This window comes from Panthera tigris, chromosome D1 (assembly GCF_018350195.1).
Source record: "Panthera tigris isolate Pti1 chromosome D1, P.tigris_Pti1_mat1.1, whole genome shotgun sequence".
Taxonomy (NCBI): domain Eukaryota; kingdom Metazoa; phylum Chordata; class Mammalia; order Carnivora; family Felidae; genus Panthera; species Panthera tigris.
In genome coordinates this window covers 98,765,922-98,789,199 of record NC_056669.1, presented here as the reverse complement: position 1 = coordinate 98,789,199, position 23,278 = coordinate 98,765,922, and the positions used below count along the sequence as shown (strand labels likewise).

At 48.2% G+C, this 23,278-nt stretch overlaps 3 protein-coding genes and 1 non-coding gene across 13 annotated transcripts in view; 2 read left to right on the top strand and 2 right to left on the bottom strand.

Annotated features, from left to right (window-relative positions):
* AGBL2 (AGBL carboxypeptidase 2) overlaps positions 1 to 1,850 on the top strand; it is a 45,738-nt gene extending 43,888 nt beyond the window's left edge. For 5 of the 6 annotated variants that reach the window (XM_007082167.3, XM_007082168.3, XM_042958995.1 and 2 more), the window contains one exon: positions 743 to 1,470. In XM_007082167.3, the coding sequence (XP_007082229.1) occupies positions 743 to 916 (174 nt within the window). In that variant the 3' untranslated portion in view covers positions 917 to 1,470. Of the gene's footprint in view, positions 1 to 742; positions 1,471 to 1,533 lie in introns of those variants that run through there. The other variant, XM_042958996.1, reaches the window with a different exon arrangement.
* A 585-nt stretch (positions 1,851 to 2,435) lies between these two features.
* On the bottom strand, positions 2,436 to 2,547 carry LOC122231568. The gene has a single exon (XR_006208833.1). It is a non-coding gene; the product is annotated as a U6 spliceosomal RNA (small nuclear RNA).
* A 3,564-nt stretch (positions 2,548 to 6,111) lies between these two features.
* On the bottom strand, positions 6,112 to 21,555 carry LOC122231502. The gene is made up of 4 exons (XM_042959623.1): positions 21,381 to 21,555; positions 21,195 to 21,292; positions 20,189 to 20,372; positions 6,112 to 6,965 (listed from the first exon to the last, which is right to left on the bottom strand). The coding sequence occupies exons 1-4, from the start codon at positions 21,553 to 21,555 to the stop codon at positions 6,562 to 6,564; spliced, it is 861 nt and encodes a 286-aa protein (XP_042815557.1). The 3' UTR covers positions 6,112 to 6,561.
* The window catches only part of MTCH2 (mitochondrial carrier 2), a 37,710-nt gene continuing 35,890 nt past the window's right edge, over positions 21,459 to 23,278 (top strand). The window contains exon 1 of one of the 5 annotated variants that reach the window (XM_042957663.1): positions 21,459 to 21,643. In XM_042957663.1, the coding sequence (XP_042813597.1) occupies positions 21,557 to 21,643 (87 nt within the window). In that variant the 5' untranslated portion in view covers positions 21,459 to 21,556. The remainder of the gene's footprint in view (positions 21,644 to 23,278) is intronic. The other 4 variants (XM_042957662.1, XM_042957664.1, XM_042957665.1 and 1 more) reach the window with 4 other exon arrangements.

Below are 23,278 nucleotides of genomic sequence, written 5' to 3'. Positions count from 1 at the left end.
CTTATGGAGAGTCTAGGAGGGGCAGGGCCCCTTGAGGACTGTAAGACATAATCCCTGCCTTCAGTCCGCCATCCTCCGGGAGGATGAAGTCCAACCCCCGTGGCCTAACAGAACCGGGACAGCAGTGGGAAGAGAGGTACAGGTGAATCAAATCAGAGAGGATTTCGGTCCTGACAGGCAGATGAGCCACGAACTGCCCCCTCTCGTCTTCAGCCTTCGCTCAGGACGTCGCCAGGTTGCTCACACCTTATCCCACAGCTGAAACCTGCTAATTGGGCAATAACACGTAACGGGGGATTCCGTTAAACCCAGATGGCGGGTGAATGCCATCCAGACCTCTACCTTCCTTTTCTTACAATTTCTGGCGGAACGTTTCCCTAACGTGGGCGTTTAACTTGCAGGTATAGGTAAGCAGAAGTGAAAACAATGGGGCAGCCTCCCACCTTGAAAGACCGAGTTCTTCCCTCTGTGTAATGTCTCTAGACAGCTTATGAAATGTAGTCGTTGAACTCAGGGCAATTAAAATATTGCCCACGGACCAACCCTTCTTCAGCTCTCTGAAGGATTAGGGCAAATGCTTGATTCCTCTGTGCTCTGGAACAACATCAACGACTGTACTTCGGCATTTGGGGAGAAACGCAAATACTTCTCACTAACTCCTCGTAACACCAACCCCGACCCTAACTATAACTTCAGAAATCGCAACATAAAGTGATTCAACTTTTATATCTTGTTTGCCCAGACGGAGAAGCCAAGATCCACAGTGTCGTGCTCTCCCAAGAGAAGCACAAACTCCAGCCAAGAGCCAGCTCCAGATATGAAGTCACACTGGTCCAGGAACAGATATCCTGCCACAAAGAGAGGCCGCGCCGCCATGACGGCGTACCCCTCCTTGCACATATACACGTACCCATAGGGGGCCTTGGCCACACAGGAGCGTCATTGGCAGTGGGGCTAGACACGTAATGAGGGGAGTTGCGTGACTTGGGGTACACTGCGTTGCGTGCTCATGGTGCACTGACCTTACGCTGTGTGCTTACATTGCATGCGTGCCCTCGGGACTCATACCTCATGAATCAGGTTTTTTTTCATAAAGTGAAATTATATTATGATGTATACAAAAGCTTCCTTTATCAGAAATTGAGGTGTGTGTTCATGAACCCACAGCACAGATATACCTCATTCTAACCAATAGATAGTCTTTCTAAAATTATGTGCAAATTAACTTTAAGAGCTCAAATTCTGTCTTAAACCTATTCTGGGAGTGTGCTGTGTTTAAAAAGTCTTGCGTCAAAGCTTTCTAGCAATGAATGGTCAGACTGTGATTATCAGATTGGCTCATGGTGGCTCATTGGCTCATACCACACAGAGAGAACAATTCGTGTATTCGCCAGTTTAGTCTTACATCTATTATGTTCAACACGGTTACCTATGTTTTTTAACCCATTGATTAAAATTCTTTCTCTCTAACCAGTTGTTTCCTTTGATTGATCGACTGCATAACCTTAAGTGAACAGGTGTTTTATATTTTAGATCTCTCGTGAGCACCGAGCACAGTCAGCGGACTATAGCCTGTCACGTTAACAGGCTGGAGTCGTGTTGAAGAAGGGCCACTCTGGCTCACGCCAGGCCTCCTGCTCTGACTTTCCCCTCTTCCTGTCACATTGGATTGAAAGTTTCCTGGTGTGTTTTTCACGATCGCCTGTAAACTCCTTCAGCCTCCACCCCTACCTGGATGACTAATGATTAGGACCACATGGCAACACAAATTTTATTACAATTCCAGTATCTGTGCCTTTTAAAAAAATTAATAGACTTGGGGCGCCTGGGTGGCTCAATCGGTTGGGTGTTTGACTTCGGTTCAAGTCATGATCTCGCAGCTGGTGGGTTCGTGCCCCACGTCGGGCTCTGTGCTGGCAGCTCTGAGCCTGGAGCCTGCTTCTGACTCTGTATCTCCCTCTCTCTCTCTGACCCTTCCCCACTCATACTCTGTCTCTCCGTCTCTTAAAAATAAACATTAAAAAATTATAAATAAATAAATAAATAAATAAATAAAATTAATAGACTTTATTTTGAGAACAGTTTTAGATTTACAGAGAAACTGAGGAGACAGTACAGAGAGTTCCCCTATATTACCCACCCTTCCACCCTCCACATACACGGTGTGTCATTTAAAAAAATCTTTTTAATATTTTGAGAGAGAGCGTGCGCACATGAACAGAGGAGGGGCAAAGAGAGGGGAGAGAGAGAATATCAAGCAGGCTCCACACTATCAGCATGGAGCCCGACGTGGGGTTTGATCTCACAAGCATGAGATCATGACTTGAGCTGAAATTGAGTTGGACGCTAAACCGACTGAGCCACCCAGGTGTCCCTATGTGAGTCTTTTTAAAGGGAATATCTGCTCGAGCTCTTTTTCATTTGTTTGTTTGGTTTCTGATATGGAACGCTTCAGGAATTTTCATCTCTTCCTTGCCCAGGGGCCATGCTAATCTTCTCAGGATCTGTATCCATTTTAGTATATGTGCTGCCGAAGCAAGCAGGCACCTGCCTGTTCCACACCTTACACCCTAAAACCTAAAGCACATCCAAAACCCCACTTTTTGTCCCTAAGAGGATATCTTTCAAGGACAAGTCCCCAGACAGCTACAAACTGCTGAGGGCAAACCTTTGTATGAAAGTTGTTCAGAAATACTTGTCTCTTTTGGAGAAAGTTTATAAAGAGCACCCCACTATGGTGATGTTTTTGGAATCAAATATCGGAATATACGATCAGATTTTTTTTAAGTGCTTTTTGAAAGCAACAAACTCCCAGGGGAGTGGGGGAGAGCTTCCTGAGAGATGTGGTCTGAATGCTAAGATATTGAAAGGGAAGAAGGAGAGAATCCATGTAATCCAGACACGGCCTCCACATCCAATAATTGCCAAAACATTGTGGCAGTTCCATTTTGAGACCTGCTCAGCTCACAGTCAGGCCTGCAGAGGGGTAGCTGTTTGTTTTCTTTAGAAGAAAGCAAGCCTTCCTGCTTGGATGGTTAGGAAGAAGTGCCTCCCCCCAAACACACACACACACACACACACACACACACACACACACACACACACAGATTTACATGCTGCAGCATCAGGCAGCCAGTGTGCCTTTCTCATTTTGCTTTTGGTAGGAGGTTGCAAAGGGTGCCTCTAGCTGGAAACTTATTTTTTTTAATGTTTGTTTATTTTTGAGAGGGAGAGACAGAGCATGAGCAGGGGAGGGGCAGAGAAAGAGGGAGACACAGAATCTGAAGCAGGCTCCAGGCTCTGAGCTGTCAGCACAGACCCTGACTCAGGACTCCAACACATAAATTGTGAGATCACGACCTGAGCCGAAGTCGGACCCTTAACCGGCTGAGCCACCCAGGCGCCCGTAGCTGGAGACTTTATTTTATTTAATTAAAAAAAATTTTTTTTAACGTTTATTTATTTTTGAGACAGAGCATGAATAGGGAGGGTCAGAGAGAGGGAGACACAGAATCTGAAACAGGCTCCAGGCTCTGAGCTGTTAGCACAGAGCCCCTCGCGGGGCTTGAGCCCATGGACCTCGAAATCATGAGCTGAGCCGAAGTCGGCCACTTAACCGACTGAGTCACCCAGGCGCCCCGCGTAGCTGGAAACTTTAAAATGACAAACTAAGGTAATTGATTTTGTATGAACATAATAAATCTCATGCTGCAGGAGAAACAACCCAAAGCATCTTGATCACTAAGAGTTAATCATGAGAATGGAGCATTTTAGTCGGGTCAGAGACCAACATCTACCTTACATTCAAGAGTTGTCAACAAAGGTTAAAGGCGGCAGGGTGTTGCCTGGCTGGCTTAGTTGTTAGAGCATGTGACTCTTGACCTCGAGCTCAGGAATTCAAGCCCCACCTTGGGCAAAGAGATTACTTAAAAAAATATATATATATATATATTTAGGGGCACCTGGGTGGCTCAGCTGCTTAAGTATCCAACTCTTGATTTTGGCTCAGGTTTGTGAGTTCAAGCCCCACGTCAGGCTCTGAGCTGACAGTGTGGAACCTGCTTGGGATTCTCTCTCCCTCTCTCTCTGCCCCTCTCCCTCAAAATAAATAAATAAATAAATAAATAAATAAATAAATAAATAAATAAATATTTTTTCTAAAAAGGGAAAAATAATCTATATCCTATTTTGTCTATAAGTTAAATACACAATCACTAATGGTATGTTTTAAGATTCAAGAAGTATTTCAGGTAAACCTGTTTTCTTTAGAAGCCTTACTTTTGGGACCATGTAGTCACAACCAAGGTCCTGTGGCAGTACTCGTTTCTGTTTTTGGAGAAGTGGCAACTCTTGAAAGTGGTAGAAACAAGTCCAAACAGGTAAGGTGATGACAGTAAGCATTACTCTTAAGTTTCTGATGGAACATTAGATACAGGAACTCTGTATGGACACAGAGGCTCCTTAAAAAAAAAAATCTAGGTATTTTTTTCCCCCATTTGTCAATGTGATCTTTGGTTTAGTTATGTTGTCACCAATTTTGATCCCAGCTTTTAGCAAAAATGCTACGCAGAAGGCTCTGCTTTGCAGAAATAGAACTGCTAACTTCTGGTTTTCCAGGTTGTTCTCCGACTAGTTCTGCTTTAATTACCTAGAATGGCAGAGATGTTTCCAGAGCACAGAGACTTGGGGTCTTCTGCACAGGATGCCTTTGATGCCACAAAGCCTACTCTGTCCTTTAAACTACAAAGACAAACTGTAAGGCATGGCTAGGTTTAGCTGAGCTACATTCCACCAGGGACACTTCTATTTCTTAGTGGAATATTCCTGGGGAAGATAAACTCACCCTTGTTCATGCTTGCCGAGGTCCAACATCTTTTATCCCCTTGCCCTCACCTCCATGCTGCCTGATCAACCACAAGGAAGCTCAGAGGTGATTTTCCTCTTTAAGCGGGTTCCAACTTAACTCTGTGCAGCTGGGTCACATGGTCTCTGAGAAATCAGCTTCCACAAGACATTGGGTTCGGAAAGGCATTGTATTAATTAGCGTGTCTACAAGACAAAGCTCTAGTGACAAAGCGTATACCACATGTCCAGAGGAACAGTTGCGCAGTAAGGGTCAAAAGAAAGGAAGATCCCTAAGAACATAGAAAGAAATAGTAACAACTTGAAAATTCGGACTCCCTGCTATACTTCTTCCCTAAGATATGTGCTACTCCCACAAATCCATCGGAAAGAACGCACTGAGCAGTGACTGACTTGGGAACGACCGAGAGTGCAGAGACGCGTGAGACGCCATTCCTGCCCCATGAAAAACTAAGACTTGTTCTGCGCTAAAGCTTTAGAACATGGTAGTGGGTTAAAGACAATCACCAACTTAAATTTAAAACACCTGGGTTTGAATCCCACCAGGCTGGTGGGGGACAGGGTGGGGGGGTGCAGTTGCTCAACAGCTCTGGACCGTTCCGGTGAAATAATCTCTAAGGCCTCCTTGTTTTTCAAAATCACATTTTTGGGAACACTTCTCACAGCTGTCGCTCATGCAATAATGTGCCCGAAAGAGCCTCCCTCTTCACCCCGGGGCCAGCACCCGTCTCCTCTCTCCTCCTTAGGGAAACGAACACTCCGGTTGCTCAAAGGATAGCCCCTCCCGTCTTGCCCGCGGCCAGATTTGGTCCAGGCCATCTCTCCTCCCGGTCCTTTGAACTGGCTATTCCCGGACCGACCGTAGGATTCGGTGACCGGAAATTACTTCAAAAAACCTCTTGGCAGCCCAGCTCAAGCCCCAGCCGCTCTCTTTTCTCCCTCTTGGCCTCACTTGCTCCGCCATTCAGCTCAGACTCCGGGGCACAGATGTCAACCACTCTCTTGCCAGCACTCCAGAGTCTTTGCTCTCTGTCCTTCTGCCGCATCCACCCGGTAGTTCCTCGCCTTTGGATCAGCCTAGCCATCCCAACCATCTGTCTTCTCCACTCCTACACCCAGGCTGCCAACATGGCTGCAGGAAACTATGCCCCCAGGAGAACTGGAGCCACTGCTCATGGATCCCCTCCAGCCTCTGGAATTAACTCTCTGTTTCTGAAACTGAAGTTCCCTCATCCTTCCCCACGCAGGGCTATTTCACACCACCTCCAGGTTCCTCAAGTGCCCTGTCCCTCCCTGTTACCATCACCCTGCCAGCAAACAACCTTACGAGGAGGTAGTGGTTGAGAAGGCAGGCTCTGGTGGGGTGGGGGTAGGAAGAAAAATTCAAACAAGTTCTGATCTGTCTCTAGTGGGTTTATTTATGTGTCGGTATTGGTAAAATGATTCTGAAACTTTTTCAGATGTATTCTAGGATTTGAGCAAACGAATACAAGAGTTGATGTTGAGTCAGATAGAGGGAGTGCTGGAGTTCTGTAACCATCACAGTGAAATGCACCAGGCAACACTCATCCTTGGAGGCCAAATTTAGGAGGAAATACGATGAGGAGGAGGAGGAGGTTTTAAAGTGTCCACTCAGAAAACAAACAAACGTTCTACTCAGATTGCATATTAGTTCAAAGGGAAAAAATATTAACTATGTCATGGAGAAATTGGATGCACATTGACAGAGTGACCACCAAGGGGCAGAAAAGAAAGATGTTCTCTTCCATCCGGCATTGTTCCATATGGTGCTTTGCCTGAATCTGCTACAGCCGTGCAGCCAACAAAGCTGGACAAAGTCGGCACCAAAGGCAGCAGAGCTGGAGGATGGTAAGGCCACATCTCTGAAGGCGTCAGTGAGCCGCTGAATAAATTAACCAGTCCTGGAGATGCCCTGCGTCTGGACTGCTTGTTTATGTGAAGCAACAATTGCCTTTTCTTTGAATCTTGTTGTTGTCTTTTCTTTCCCTCTTGTGGATTGTACTTGAAATCCTTCTGGTTAGGAAAGGCAGCCAAATACACAAATTGGTGCACTGAAGTGGTCCAGGTGCTGAGGTAGAAGTCTATAGGATGCAAAGGAAGGATTGGTGAGATCTGCCTGGGAAAAACCATCAAGACATTTCACGGGGCGCCTGGGTGGCTCAGTAGGTTAAGCCTCGGACATTGGCTCAGGTCGTGATCTTGAGTTCAAGCCCCGTGTCGGGCTCTGTGCTGACAGCTCAGAGCCTCGGGGCTGCTTTGGATTCTGTGTCTCCCTTTCTCTCTGCCCCTCCCCTTCTCTGTCTCTCTCTCTCTCTCTCTGTCTGTTTCTAAAATAAACATTATTTAAAAATTTTGGGGGCGCCTAAGTAGCTCAGTCGGTTAAGCATCCGACTTCGGCTCAGGTCATGATCTCACAGCTTGTGAGTTTGAGCCCCGCGTTGGGCTCTGTGCTGACAGCTCAGAGCCTGGAGCCTCTTCAGATTCTGTGTCTTTCTCTCTCTCTCTGCCCCTCCCCCACCCACACTCTGTCTCTCAAAAATAAATAAACATTAAAATTTTTTTTTTTTAATTTTTTTTAAAAACACACAAAAACGACCAGTTTGGCATAGTGGGCTACTATTGAGCAGGATCTTTTCTTAAAAACTGATATATCACTGAGCTGAGTCCTGAAAGGTGACAAGTGTTTGGGAAGTGGGCACGGGGGTGGTGGGCATGGAGGGAGCAGGGAGAGCCAGTTAACGTTCCAGATCCATAAGGAACAGGGCAGACCCAGCGTTGGAGGCTGAGAGGACTCAGGGCCATGTCACAGATGGACCGTCCTGCAGAAGGGAGGTGCCAGGCAAGGGGACCAGCATGCTCAGATTTGCCTTATCATGGGCTCACCCCAGCCCCTCTATCAAAGGAAGATCAGGATCCTGAAGACTAGAGGCCGGGAGGCCAGACTGAATCATTTAGGAGAACTATGATAACCTGAAGTTCTTAGAATGTTTATGGAGAGAGGGTTTTGGATTTACTTAGGAGGTAGAGGCCACAGGGTGTGGTCTCTGGACACGGAGGGGAAGGGGAGGGACTTATAAGCATGGTAACAACAAGGGTGTGACTGTTTAGCAAGACAGAGGATATAGAGGGAGGCTCTGGTTTAAGAAAAAGAAAACGGAGTAACTTCACTTTGGCCATGTTCCCTCTGAGGTACAGAAGAGAACGAAGTGGCGATGGAGGGAGACTGTCGAATCTAGGAGAAGCCTTTCCCAGCATCAGCATGGCATGCAGATACTAAGAGCAGGCGGAGATCATCCAGGCAGGGTATGTAGAGGGAGACGCCCCAGTACCCGGGATACATTCAGGGAGCTAAGATAAGTGGTGTTGCAGAAGACAAAAGGCCATATATTTCATGATGAGATGAATATTCTAGAACAGTGCTTGCCCAATGGAAATAGAATTCCAACCACATAATTCCAATATTTTAGTAGCTACCTCGGAAAAGTAAAAAGAAACAGGTAAAATTAATTTTAATAATACAGTTTATTTCACCTGAAATATCCAAAAAATTATTTCAACACGTAATCGGTATAAGAATATCAACGAGATCTTTTACAGTGTTTTTTCCTTGGGCAAAGTCTTTGAAATCTAGTATGGACTTACACCGACCGCACACCTCAGTTTGGACCAGCCCCATTTCAAGCACCACCTGTGGTTTGTGACTGCCTAATCGGACAGTCCCAGTCTGAGGCAGATCTAGGTTTAAATCCTCCCTGAGCCCAAGTTTTCTCCTCTGTGAAATAGGACAGGATGGCTACCTTCCATGTAGGGTAAAGTTCATGACGCACAGCAGGCCTCTAACCAAAGGTGGTTTTTACAAAGGGAGGGAAGAGCTTCAGAAGGGGGGCAGTGGAGATGGTAAGGAACGGTTGAAGGTTTTATGTTTTCTTTAAGGCCGGTAGAGGCTTGGTATGTTTTTAGGCTATGGGGAAGTTGCTGGTAAAGAGGGAGACCTATGGAAGAAGGGATAAAGCAATGCAGAAAGTTTGAGAAGACACTGGAGGAGATGGAATTGAAAATTAGCCTTAAACCCAGAGCTGGGCACTTCTTTCTCTACGAACAAAGGGAAGGAAGCCAGGGTGGACAGGAGCAATGCTCGCTCCCACTGTGTGGGGGGCAGTCTGTTCGGTACGTTGTGTGCGTTTTCCCATCCAGTCCGCCCAACTACCCTATAAGGTGGGTCTTGCTAGTGTTCCCATTTACAGATGAGGAAATGGAGTCTTTCAGAAGGTAGCTTTCCTATGGTCGTAAAGCCAGTGGAGCCAGCACTTGAACCCAGGCATTCTTTTCTTTTTTAAGTTTTTATTTAAGTAAACTCCACACCCAACGAGGGGCTCAAACTCTCAACCCTGAGGTCAAGAATCACATGCTCTTCCAACGGAGCCAGCCAGGTGCCCCCAAACCCGGGCATTCTGATGCCAGAGTCTAGAGCCTTCTTTCTGGTAGAATGTTCATTATTTTGGCCTTGCCTTATGTTTCTTCATGATCAGATTCAGGGGATGCATTTCTGACCAGAATACTACATAAGTAACATGTCCTTCTCAAGCATCACATCAGAGGGCACATGATGTCTATCTGCCTCTCGATGGTCACTCTGTCTATAGTCAATGTGGTGCTTGAACTCACAACCCCAAGATCGAGAGTCACACGCTGTACTCACTGAGCCAGCCAGGCACCCCTGTGACTTTTCTATACGTTAAAAATTGTTTTGGGGCGTCTGGGTGGTTCAGTCGGTTAAGCGTCTGACTTCAGCTCAGGTCATGATCTCACAGTTTGTGAGTTCGAGCCCCACACTGGGCTCTGTGCTGACAGCTCAGAGCCTGGAGCCTACTTCGGATTGTGTCTCCCTCTCTCTCAACCCCTCCCCACCCTGCTCATGCTCTGTCTCTCTGTCTCTCTCAAAAATAAATAAACATTTAAACAAATTTTTTCAATAAAAATTGTTTTTATTTTGGAACAAATTTTATAGCGATTACTTAAAAATAAAATATTAAAAAAAAAGCCACAAAGATAGAGTTCCCACCTACCCTCACTCAGGTTGTTTCTCGTAATGTTATCATCTCCCATTACCATGGCCCATTTGTCAAAATCAAGAAGACATCAGTACATTACTATTAAACTCCAGACTTTCTTCAGACTTCACCGTTTTTTCTTTAAAGTCCTTTTTCTTTCCCGGATCCAATCCAGAACATCATATAGCATTTTGTCGTCATGCCTCCTTAGCCTCCTCTTGTCTGTTACCGTTTCCCAGTCTTTCCTTATTTTTCATGACTTTGACAGTTTTGAGGGGTCCCAGTTAGGTATTTGGTAGAATGGTCCTCAATTGGTCTGATGTGTTCCTCGTGATTTGACTGGAGTAATGGGCTTCTGGAAAGAATACCACAGAGAAGTGTCCTTCTTATCACATTACAGAAGCTTTTAAAATTTTGTGGGCAAGTGTGTAGATCGTCTTACAGCCACCCAAGACAAGCTTCATATGTAAGTTCCCTTGTTGAATGGCTGTCACCAGCCTGGAGTGGCCTTTCTTTGGTCTCTCTCCGCCCTCAGAATATGGGGGGTGATGTTAGAGTTCACCTGGGATGCCCCCAAGGTGGTTGCAAACCAACACCGTGTTACTAGGTCAAAACTAAAAACCATATGACTGCCCATCTCTAAAGATGCTAAAAGGGGAGCACCTGGGTGGCTCAGCCAGTTCTGATTCTGGCTCAGGTCATGATCCCAGGATGGTAGAATCGAGCCCTGCATCAGGCTTTGTACTGAGCGGTGGAGTCTGCTTAAGATTCTCCCTCTCTCTGTCTCTCTGTCTCTCTGTCTCTCTCTCTCTACTGCCCCCATCCCTCTCCCCTGCTCGCACTTGCTTTCTCGTGCTCTCCCTAAAAAAAAGTTAGGGGCACCTGGGTGGCTCAGTCAGTTAAGCCTCTGACTCTTGATCTCGGCTCAGCTCATGATCTCACGGTTGTAAGCCCAAGCCCTGAGTCAGGCTACACGTTGTCAATTCAGAGCCTGCTTGCGATCCTCTCTCCATTTCTCTCTGTCCCTCCTCCACTTGCTCTCTCTCTCTCAAAATAAAAAAGGAAAACATTTTTAAAAACCAATAAAGAAGAAAGCAGATCTGAGAGATTAAAAAAAAGCTCAGTCCAGGTAACATTCCCTAAACTCCTGGATGCAGCCATGCCTGAAGCCATCTACTTGTAAGAGTCAATACGTTCCCTTTCTCCCCCACATGCCCACCATCCCACCATCCCAAAGCAGATTGGGTAGGATTTTATATTGCTTGCACACAGAAAGTCCTAATTAAGATACCAGATGAGTATTTCAGTTGAGATAAGGCAATTTAAAAACCTTCATGAAGGGACATCTGGGTGGCTCAGTCGTGAAGCATCTGACTTCAGCTCAGGTCATGATCTCATGGTTCGTGAGTTCCAGTCCCACATTGGGTGAGCTCAAGCCCTGCTTTGGGTGAACACAAACCCTGCTTTGGGTGAGCCCCGCTTCTCTCTTTCTGCCCCTCCTGGGATTCTTTCTCTCTCTCTCTCTCTCTCTGCCCCTTGCTCACTTGTGCCCTCTGTCTCTCTCTCTCTCTCTCTCAAAATAAAATAAAATAAAATAAAATAAAATAAAATAAAATAAAACATACATGAGGAAAACTGTGAGATACATAATCCCATCTATAATTAGCTGAGGAACATGAAGGAACTCAGAGGAACAATGAGCAGGATGGACCTGGAAAGGACCTGAAATACAACAAATATATATTGAGTGCCTAGTATGTGCTTGGTATTGTTCTAGGCACTGAGGATACTGAAGTGAACAACAACAAAAAGACAAAAATCCCTGCCCTCTTGGACATAATTCTAGAATGTTGGGGGCAGGGGAACAAATTTAAAAATTATATAGTACTCTAGAAGGTGATAAAGGCTAGGAAGAAAAATAAAGAAGGGAGAATAGAGAATCCCAGCTTGTTTCTGAAATCTTCACAAGTGAGCCCGTGAACGAGTGCTTATTCATCGCAACTTTAGCACAGAGAGGTTAAGTGATTTGCTCACAGTTGTCAACTGCAAGTGGCAGAATGGGAATCAGAAAATAGGAAAGAAGTTATAGGACCTTTAATCTCTCTCCCAGGTTGGACTGCCTCCCAGCCCAGGAGTCTTTTAACTGGCAAATTCACTCATCTTTCACTGGGGTTCGTTATTATTATTGATCTCTTGTCCTGTGACCTGAGGTCATACATGGGTAGAAATGGCTTTTGACATTACTGACCATCCTTCCTCTTCCAAACCTTTCTCTTGACCTCAGTGACACTGATGTTCTGGTCCTGTTTCCCTTCCCCTCAAGGGACAAATTAGTTTGCCCCTTTTGATTCATATTCCTCTCACCACAGGAATATGGGTCACCAGCTAGAACTCACCATATTGAACTCTATTAGGGAACACGACTCATTTATATCATAGTCTTGTGAGTCGTTCAGTATGGAGCTTGGGCAGCTGTATACAACAGCCCTATACCTTTTGCACTTCCCTTATCTATGCTACTGGCTTCCGTTCCGTTTCTGCAGATTCTCCCCAAATTTCATGGGTAGCTTCTGCCCTGCACCATTGGAGAAAATGGTAAAGCACCCTGCATCCCCACCCACCCATCCTTGCGAAAGGTTCTTTACCTCTCTGTGCCCACAGCCGTCAGTGGGGGCAGGGACGGTGGATATTTTGTTAGCACCGCCAGCACACAAATCCACAAAGAATTCTTTTGGTAGATGGTCTCTAAGGTTAGATATTGCCTCGTTAGACACAATTGTTAGATATAAATTGTATTGACATCTAAATAATTTCTGGACTTGGTTAGAAGCAACTTGTAAGCTTCTTATAACTCTAAAACCTACAACTTGACATATTTCTGCGTGCCAAGCTGGGTAGGCGTATTATTTCATTCAATCCTCATAACTGTGTGGAGGAGACATTACATTGCTCATTGGTCTAAGATTCAGAGAGTTCCTGTGACCTAAGATCACACACTGGTAGAAACAGAATTTGGACCCAGTCCGTTGGACCTCAAAGATCATGCTCCTTCTGGTTGTGTGAGCTGCCCCCAGTATCACCTAGCACCATGCTGAGTACAGGACAGTAATAATTAAAACTATTTCAATATACAGCTAAAAAAAAAATCTTATCCTATGCACAATTCCACTTACCATTCAGTAATAACCCTGAGAGGTAGGTAGTAGTGTCATCCTTAGATTTTGATACAGAAACTGAATAACAAAAGACAAAAAGTTTTCTGAATCATTTAGATACAAAGGAGAGCCAGGATCCAAATGCAAGTCTTCTCCAGGTACTTCATTCTGAGCCATGCTCTGTGTTGTTTGATACAGAACATGTGAGCTAGGGAATGAAGGGTTAAGGACAATGCCTTTTTCCTTTAATAGCCTGTAGCCTCCTAGGCACTGAAGTATGTGTTCATTCATGCAATATTTACTGAGCACCTAGTATGTGCCAGGCGCTGAATATGAAACAGTGAACAAAGGCTGTCCCAATTACTGAACTCCCGGAGCTTGCATTCTAGTGGAAGACAATTTCAGACAATAAGTGCTACAGGACAATGTGGTAGGAAATAAGGGGTAGGTAAATTTAAATAGAGGTCAGAGAAGCCATTTCTGAGGAGGTAACATTAAATGAATGCATCAAGAGGCAACCTGCTGATGGATTCGTTGTTTGATATCAAACTTAACTAGTTTTTGTTGGCCATTAGGCTGTTTATGGGTTTGAATACCCTTTGTACCTCATATTGCAGATGCCCTGTTATGCCCAGAATTCGTGATCCCCAAAGACCACCAAGGAGCCGAGTCCGATGCAAAAGCAAGGAGCCTTTATTTGAGCTATCTCGAGCTCAATCTCCTACCTGCACCGACGCAGCGGTGAGATGCCGGAGAGAGAGCGAATTTCAAAAGCACAAAGGCTTATAGGGGTCTAGGGGCAGTTGGTGGGGTGATGGTCGTGGCCTTAGCCGATTAGCTGGGGAAGGATCAGAGTCCTGTTGCGCAGGTTGCCGGGTATGGTTTGAACGGGAAGTTTGAACAGGTGAGTGGGAAGTTACTCAAGGGGAGGTGGTTTTAGCGGGTGAGCGGGAATTTCTTTCTGCGGGTTTTCCCACAAAAGGGGGCCATGTCGGGGACAGTCACTCAAGATGGAGGACACAGGACAAAATGGAGTTGGCCGGCCTAGGTCCGCTCTTTCATTCCCCCCTTGTCATGTAGCTTATGGACCCAATCATGGGACCGGCTGCATTTCTGTTTTGTCTTCTTCTGTTACTAGGGGCTTGTACTGAGCACGGAGGACCATTAGTTGGATGGCTCCCACGCGGTCCCTGACAAACTGGACCAGCCTGTTGATGATACAGGGTCCGAGGGTTACTAGTAGGAGCAGGATGGCGAGGGGTCCAGCAAGGGCCGAGATGAGGGTAGTTAACCAGGGAGACCAGTTTAACAAAGACTCGTACCAGGACTGAGATTGTTCTCTCTCTAACTTTCATTTTTGCAGCCCTTCCCTTATGAGGGCCATAGATTCTTTTACGACCCCTGAGTGATCAACATAGAAGCAACATTCTTCCCCTAGGGCTGCACATAGTCCTCCTTGCTGCACGAATAATAAGTCTAATCCCCTTCTGTTTTGGAGTACTACTTCTGATAAAGAAGTAAGGGATTCCTGTAAATGAAATTGATTTCTCAATTCTTTCTATGTCTAAGTCAATGGCTGCCCTTAGGGTTCCGTAGTTTTTGTCCTGGATGACGAGTGAGGATATTCCAGTCCCTGCCCCCGCTAATCCCAGTCCCAAGAGCGCAGCCAGAGTTAGGGTTGTAATAGGCTCTCTTTTACTTCGGGGGTTAGTAGAGCCTAACCTGTTAAGAATTTTTTCCCCTGAATGGTACACTAGCTTGGGGATCAAGTGCAGGAGTATGCAGAAGCCTTCCTTCGAGGAGTTAAGGACTTGGGAGTGGACGCAGGGAGCGAGGTCGGTGGAACAGGCCCACCATGCATTTTTGGGGGGAAGTAGATACACTGTCTCCCTCGGGACTGTTAGGGTTTCATTACAGAGATGTGACTGCCCGGGGGGCACGTGGCCTATGCAAGTGCCCTGTCCTGTTATTGCCTGGAGGGTTAGTCTTACAGTAGCCTGCTGCCATCTGCAGGAGTTAGAGTTGGAGGCTGTTGTAAAATTGCCTTTAATGGCAATATCTTCGTAATATGGGGGCCGGACATCTAGACAGAGCCAACAGGACTTGGTCGGGTCAGGCCTAGAAGTGTTTAGTACCTGGTATGCTCCGTGCTCCATAGGGGTTCTGTATCAGATAGTAAGTTGTGACCCGGGGCAGGAGATGTGGGTGACGCTCCGGTAGGGACAGGGGATGTGGAGGGCTGTGTGGCCAGAGCCTGGGTGTTTCTGGGCGTGGCCGTCCGGGCGGGGGCAGGTCGGGGAACTAGTACTTGGTTGGGTCCTACCCCTGTGGGCGACTGCTGGGCAAGGGGGGTTGCTTGCATTCGGAGGGTAAATAACATTCCTTTATCTCTAGGCCCAAGTCTGACCTTGTCATAAAGCCTGACCCCCCAGGTTTTTCCAGCTTCCCACCCTGTTGCATTTTTCCCTTGTTCTGTGAAAGATATTGACACAGGATTACCATGGCCCGAGACATATGGTGGTCGGGGGCCACTGGGCCGTGTTACCACGATGAGATCTCCGGTGCGTGGTGGGGTCCACCAGATGTGTCCAGTGGTGACACATGACCAAGAGGCGCAGAAGTAGTCTGCCGCATCCCCACAAGTGTCCCCATGGTCTTTTCCACCGGGACAGACATAGAAGTGAAAGTCTTGTCGCCTGAACCCTGTGGTATCAACCCTGGGGTGGCCGGTATAAGGGGGAAACAGGCTTTCTAAGTCTACTCGTAATTCCGGGAACCATGTGTCTCTAGGGTGGGTCTGGGATGTCTGATTAAGTATTGTCCCTGAGCTGGTGTCTACGATCTGCCAGGTAATGTTTTGGGGGGCGTGGGGACTCCCAGCAGCATGAGCAATGACAAGCAGAGTTAACAGAGTTACCAATATCAGGTGGGTCAAATGTGCTATAGCTTGAGCTTGAGCAGGTTGTGTTGATCCCGATTGACGGCCCATTGCGTGACGAAGTCCTTCTGGATCGTGGGGGGGGGGGGGGGGGGGTCCGCTGGCCGAACGTGGGTGTGATGGACCCAGGTCGCGATACCGTCTACTTTGAGAGCGGTGGGGGTTGTCAGCACCACGATGTAGGGTCCCTTCCAGCGCGGCTCGAGGGTCTCTTGCTGGTGCCTCTTGACGTAGACCCAGTCTCCCGACCTGTACTGGTGAGGTGTCAGGGTTGGGCCGGCCTCGTAGATGGCACGGAGGCGCGGCCAAATGTCCTCGTGCGCCTTCTGGAGCCCTCTCAAGGAAAGAAAAAGTTCTTGATCTTTAAACTCAGCAAGAAGTTCAGCTCAAAGGTTGGGAATAATAGGGGGTGGCCTGCCAAACGTGATCTCGTAGGGAGTAAAACCCAGGGTGTAAGGAGTGTTCCTAACCCGGTAAAGGGCGTACGGTAGGAGAGTCACCCAGTCCTCGCCAGTCTCCATGGTTAATTTGGTAAGGGTCTCTTTTAGGGTTGTATTCATTCTTTCTACCTATCCTGAGCTCTGGGGCCTATAAGCACAATGTAATTTCCCCCCACAGCCTTGGCTACTGCCTGCTTTACCTGCAAGATAAGAGCTGGCCCTGTTTCATGCTTGGTTGGGTATGCCTCCACACAGCCAGAGAAGGTATCTGTAAATACTAAAAGATATTTATAACCATACTTTCCTGGTTTAACTTCATTGAAGTCGACCTCCCATTGGGCTCCCGGTCTGGTGCCTCTGAGCCTGCTTCCTTTTTTATTTGATGTGGCTCTCGAGTTGGTGAGTTGGCAGGTCTTGCAGGCACATACAACTTGCTCTATTTTGGTGTCCTGTTGGTGAATCTTGATTCCAGCATGTCGGATTAAGTCTTTTAATTTTCGGGCCCCCGTGTGAGTAGACCGATGCATGTGCTCTGATACTGAGACTCCGAGCCGGTCTGGCAGCACGAGCTCCTTGTAGGTGTATACCACCATCCCTTTATCTCCTGGGCCATGGGGAGTTTCTTGATCCGCTGTAACTCCTCCTGGGAGTATTTGGGCTGGTCTGGTAAAACTGGTTCTCCCGGGTCCAGTAGTTGTATGGTCATGGTGGGAACTGAAGTAAGGCCTACTGCCTTGGCTGCCTGGTCAGCCTTTCGATTACCTCTAGCTACCGGGTTATCAGTTTTCTGGTGCCCTTGGCAGTGGATAATGGCCAGCTTGGCAGGAAGCCATAAGGCCGTAAGCAGGTCAAATATCTCCTGCTTATTTTTTATAGTCCGTCCTTCTGCCGTTAGTAACCCCCTCTCCTGATAAATTGCCCCATGAATATGAGCTGTGGCAAACACATAACGGCTGTGTGTGTAGATGTTAAGCCGTTTTCCAGCTCCCAGTGTCAGCGCCTTGGTGAGGGCGACGAGCTCTGCTTGCTGGGCTGACGTTCCGGAGGGTAGAGCCTCCGCCCATATGGTGTCCGTTTCAGTGACTACCGCTGTACCCACATACCTGTGTCCGTCCCGCACAAAGCTGCTGCCATCAGTGAACCAAGTAGCCTCGGCATCAGGGAGGGGCCCGGTCGGTCAGGTCCGTCCGGAATCCATGTACTTGCTCCAGGATCCCTGCACAATCATGTAGTGGAGCACCTAGGTCAGGGTCGGGCAGCAGAGTTGCAGGATTGAGGGCTGCACTGGGGTGGAACCGCACCCGTGGAGGGTTGAGTAGGAGGCTCTGGTAATGAGTCACATGTGTGTTGCTCATCCATCTATCAGGAGGCTGTTTCAGGACCCCTTCAATGGTGTGTGGGGTCATGATCCAGATCTGATGTCCTAGGGTCAGTTTGTCTGCATCCTTGACAAGGAGTGCTGTCGCCGCAATAATTCTTAGGCATGGCAGCCAGCCGGCAGCCACTGGGTCTAGCTTCTTGGACAGGTAAGCCACCGGGCGGTTCCAGGGGCCTAAGGCTTGAGTTAGAACCCCTTTTGCTATTCCCTTGTGTTCGTCTACAAAGAGGTGGAAGGGCTTCATAATGTCTGGCAGGCCCAGGGCTGGGGCATCTAGGAGGGCCTTTTTCAACTAATTAAAGGCAGTTTCCTCTTTTTCAGTCGATTCAAATGTTTTTCCCTCTTTGGTAGCTTCATATAGGGGCCTGGCGATCTCAGCAAAACCCGGGATCCAGAGGCGGCAGTAACTGGCCGATCCTAGGAATTCCCTTATTTCCCTTCGGGAGGTGGGAGTAGGGATCTTCAGGACAGATTCTTTTCTGGCATCTGATAACCGCCGCTGTCCGCCCTCCAGGATGTATCCCAGGTAACTTACCCTCTCCCTGCATATCTGAGCCTTTTTCGCAGATGCCCGGTACCCTAAGGCCCCCAGGGTAGCCAGCAGGTCCTGGGTCCCTTGCTCGCAGTCGGCCGTGTCGGCAGCAATCAGGATGTCATCTACATACTGTAGAAGGGTGAGGCCAGGGTGCTCCTTTCTGTACTCACCCAGGTCCTCGTGTAGTGCCTCGTCGAAGATGGCGGGAGAATTTTTGAACCCCTGAGGCAGCCATGTCCAGGTGAGTTGCCCGCTGTAGCCCTCCTCTGGATCATGCCACTTGAAGGCGAACAAGGGTTGGCTTTGGGGTGCCAGCGGCAGACTGAAGAAGGCGTCCTTTAAATCTAATACAGTATACCAGACCCTGGAGGGTGCCAAGGAGCTCAAGAGAGTATGTGGGTTGGGAACAGTTGGGTGTATGTCCGTGACCCTCTTATTTACTTCCCGGAGGTCTTGTACCGGTTGATAGTCATTTGTGTGAGGCTTTTTGACCGGCAGTAGGGGGGTGTTCCAGGCAGACTGGCAAGGAACTAGTACCCTTAGGCTTCATAGTCTCTGGATGTGTGGCTGGATCCCCTTCTGGGCCTCCTGAGACATGGGGTATTGTTTGATCCTTACAGGACCTTCTCCTGGCTTGAGCTCTACCAGGACCAGGGTCCTGTGGGTGGCTAGTCCTATTCCCCCACCCCACCCCCCCATCTCTGCCCAAACTGAGGGGAATTCTTATAGCCATCTGTCTATATTATCCTCTCTCGGGAGCACCTCCTGGTGGAAGCTGTATTCATCCTCTAGTTTTATGGTCAGGACCTGGATGGGGTGGCCCTTGCCATCAGTGACCTGAGGCCCCCCTTGTCTGAAAGTTATCTGAGCTCCAATCTTGGTCAGTAAGTCCCGTCCTAACAGCGGGTAGGGGCATTCTGGTATTACCATAAAGGAGTGGGATACCTGACCCATCCCCAAATCTACCGTTCTTCGGGTAGTCCATGAATACTGGCTCATACCATTTGCCCCTTGTACCCAGGACTTCTTGCTGGCTAGTTTTCCTTGTGGGGTGCGGAGGACCGAATGTTGCGCTCCAGTGTCGACAAGGAAGTCAACAGGGGTCCCCTCCACTTTAAGAGTTACCCTGGGCTCGGGGAGAGGGTCTGAACCCCGACTCCCCTAATCACTCAGTTCATCTAGCTCTAAGACTTTTACTCAATCAGTCTTGCTTCCCTTCCCGCCGGCCTTTTTGGACAATCTCGGGCCCAATGCCCTATCTCCTTGCAGTATGCGCACTGATCTTTCTGCAGCCTCTGCTTCCCCCCCTTGGTGGTTCCTTTACCTCCTCTTGAGTCGTCCGCCAGCTGCCGGAGATGGAGGTCTCGTTCCTCGGGGGAGTCAGCAGTGGTAGCTAGTAGTATTCGGGCCAGGTCTCGAGTCTGCTTACTGCTGGCAGCCGCCATGGCGCGAGCCTACTTATCCTCAGGAGGCTCCCGGTTATTATATACCTTTTCGGCTACTACCAGTAAGTCCTGCAGACTTTTTTTCTCCTAGTCTATCTATTTTCTGTAATTTTTTCTAATGTCTATGGCCGATTGGTTTACAAAGGACATGATAACAGCTGCCTTGCTTTCTGGAGCCTCTGGATCCATGGGAGTATAAGTACGGAATGCCTCCATGATCCGTTCTAAAAAGGCAGCCGGAGATTCATCTTTTTCCTGTTGCACATTTCCTACCTTGGCCAAATTGGTTGGCTTCCTAGCAGCCATTCGGAGACCCCCCCCCGCCATTAGAGTCTGGCGGTAGACCCGGAGCCTCTCCTTACCTTCTGCCGTGTTGAAATCCCACTTGGGCCGAGTTAAGGAGAAGGAGGCATCTATCTGAGCCTGGTCGGTGGTGGGATTCCCGTCTGTGCCCGAAACTAGTTTTCGGGCCTCATTGAGGATTCTTTTTGTTTCCTCGGTTGTGAACAGGACCTGCAAAAGCTGCTGGCAATCATCCCACGTGGGCTGATAGATAAAAAGAACAGAGTCTAATAAATCAATAAGCCCTGCAGGTTTCTCGGAAAACTTAGGATTCTGAACTTTCCAATTGTAGAGGTCACTAGTGGTGAAAGGCCAATAGTGATAGGGCTGATTCCCCTTCGCGTCTGGGGGTCCGGTGGCTCGCAGGGGCAGAATAGACCACGCCAGGCACTACCAGAATTTCAGAAATGAGCTCACACAGAAGAGACAGGGAACGGACAGACACTAACCGTGGCCAGTCAGGCTCTCTGGGTTGGGGGGGGGGGGTCCCTCGGGAGTCTTGGGGATCCCGGAGGAGCTCCCAAATGTTATGCCCAGAATTCACGATCCCCAAAGACCACCAGGGAGCCGAGTCTGATGCAAAAGCAAGGAACCTTCATTTGAGCTAGCTCGAGCTCAATCTCCTACCTGCACCAACGCAGCGGTGAGATGCCAGAGAGAGAGTTTCAAAAGCACAAGAGTTTATAGGAGTCTAGGGGCAGTTGGTGGGGTGATGGTCGTGGCCTTAGCTGATTGGCTGGGGAAGGATCAGAGTCCCGTTGTGCAGGTTGCCGGGCATGGTTTGTATGGGAAGTTTGGACGGGTGAGCGGGAAGTTACTCAAGGGGAGGGGGTTTTAGTGAGTGAGCAGGAATTTCTTTCTGCGGGTTTTCCCAGAAAAGGGGGCCATGTCGGGGACATAGTCACTCAAGATGGAGGACACAGAACAAAATGGAGTCGGCCAGCCTAGGACCGCTCTTTCAGCCCAAAGTGCAACTGTCCAGGCAAAGCATAACAGAGAACTCTCCAATTCTTTTATTCCTCTGACCTTGCCTTTGTCGTCAGGGTCACAGACGCCCCACTGCCACGCCCATTCTTCTCCTACCGAGGCTCCCAGCCTGCGCAAGCGCAAATGAAACTGCCTTCCTTAGTGGAGGGCGCGGATCCCACTACAAAACGCATGCGCCCCTGGACTGTAAGCCCCGCCCCGACCCCTGCGCTGGCTCGCGAGCGCCTGCCGTTTCTCCGGGAGGGGTGGTGGGCGGGGACTGGGCGGAGAGGCGCGCGCCGGTGCGTGCGTGTGTGCGCGCGCCGCGGGCGGGCCAGTGAAGCCGGCGGCCCTGGCACGTGATACGGGAGCGGCTCGGTCGCTTGGTGGCTTGGTCTGTCTGTCCGTCCGCGGGTGCCATCATGGCGGACGCAGCCAGTCAGGTGCTCCTGGGCTCCGGCCTCACCATCCTGTCCCAGCCGCTCATGTACGTGAAGGTGCTCATCCAGGTATGAGTCGTCGCCATCCCTTTCCCCGCCCGGCGCCTTGTTTAGTCGCCGCTGCCCTCCGCGCTTGGCGATCGGCTCCAGCCTTCCCGGGCCTTCAGTCCCCTGAGATGCTGCTTTTTCCCTGCTGTCCCTTCCTTCCCCGCAGGGACAGCTTCCACTGCCCGCGCCTCTTCCACTGCCCATGGGCCTTCCCCAGGTCTCGCTTCCTTCCTGGGGAAGGCGGGGAGGCCCGATCCTTTCCCCATAGCCAACTGCCGTCCTGCCCTGCCCGGTGAACTTTGTTTTTTCATCCCTGAGGTTGATACTGGCCAGTTGCCACCAAGAGCTTCCCAACCCTCCCTGCATACCCCTCTGAAATTAGCATTCACCTCCTCCCCCGGCCCGAACGCAAGACATTAAATATATTAAAGACAAATTTGATATTAAAGGGGAGCCAACACTTGATTAGCGGTTTTTTTTCTTCTTTTTTCTTTGCTACTGTTACTCTTCTGAGATTTAGCACCAGATACCCAGGTAAACACAAGGAGCTCATTCAGAAGTGAGAGGATTCACTGAGCTCACTGAGCGCTCTCCCAAGAGCAGCCCTTGTGACTCATGACAGTGGAAACCACATCTGTCTGAGCTTGGAATAGTTCAGATGAAAGAGTTGAAGCATATATGTTAGTTGCTAATCTACTGTGAAATAATCCTTAAGTGACATTTTACATTCGCAGGCAAGTAACCCAGGTTTTAACTGATGGTACACTATTTGATAGTGTTTTCAGTTGCCTTTCTAGAATTCCCTGTGATGGGCACGTCATTCATTTTTTTAAACTCTTGTTGAGAGTTGACATAATTATGTCATGCATTATTCCAAGGAAGGGAGCAGTGATTAGAACCCCTGTCCTTGCCATCTGCCTTTCTGTCAGAAACATGCAAGACCCTAAGGAGGGCCACATTTCTTACTATTGAGTTGATGCTACTCCGTATTATGTGTTGCTTGGCTGACCCATGTGGATTCAGATTCCGTACGTAAAAGGCTATTATAAAGTAAATTATTTTAACTAAGAACAAAGATTTTGATTGAAATGTGCTATGACATCTAAAACAGAATTGGCACATTTGTAGCTAAATAGTGTCTTGAGATGACATTTTGCAGTAAATCTGCTATGAGCTCAGTACTTCTTCAGGAGACAGTGTTTTTTTAGTGACGTCTAGAGCTCTTGTCTCAAAAATTTTAATATCCTCAGCCCTGATTACTTAACTTCTGTGTGTTGCCAAGTGTCTTTAAGGGTTTTGGTGAAATTTCCAAATACTCAGCTTTATTTATTTATTTTTTTAGTTTATTTATTTATTTTGAGAGACAGTGGGAGAGGAGCAGGGAGAGAGGGAGAGAGAGAGAGAGAGGGAGAATCCCAAGCAGACTCCGCACCGTCAGCATAGAGTCTGATGCGAGGCTGGAACCCGTGAACCACGAGATCATGACCTGAGCTGAAGTCAGATGCTTAGCTGACTGAGCCACCCAGGTGCCCCCCGAATACTGTTTTAAAAATAGTTGTATGGTAGCACTTTGAGGGAGCTCAGTCAGGAGTTAATTGAACAGGTTAAGAATCCCGGCAATAACGAGTCAAAACCAAGTCCTACGGCATTCGTTCT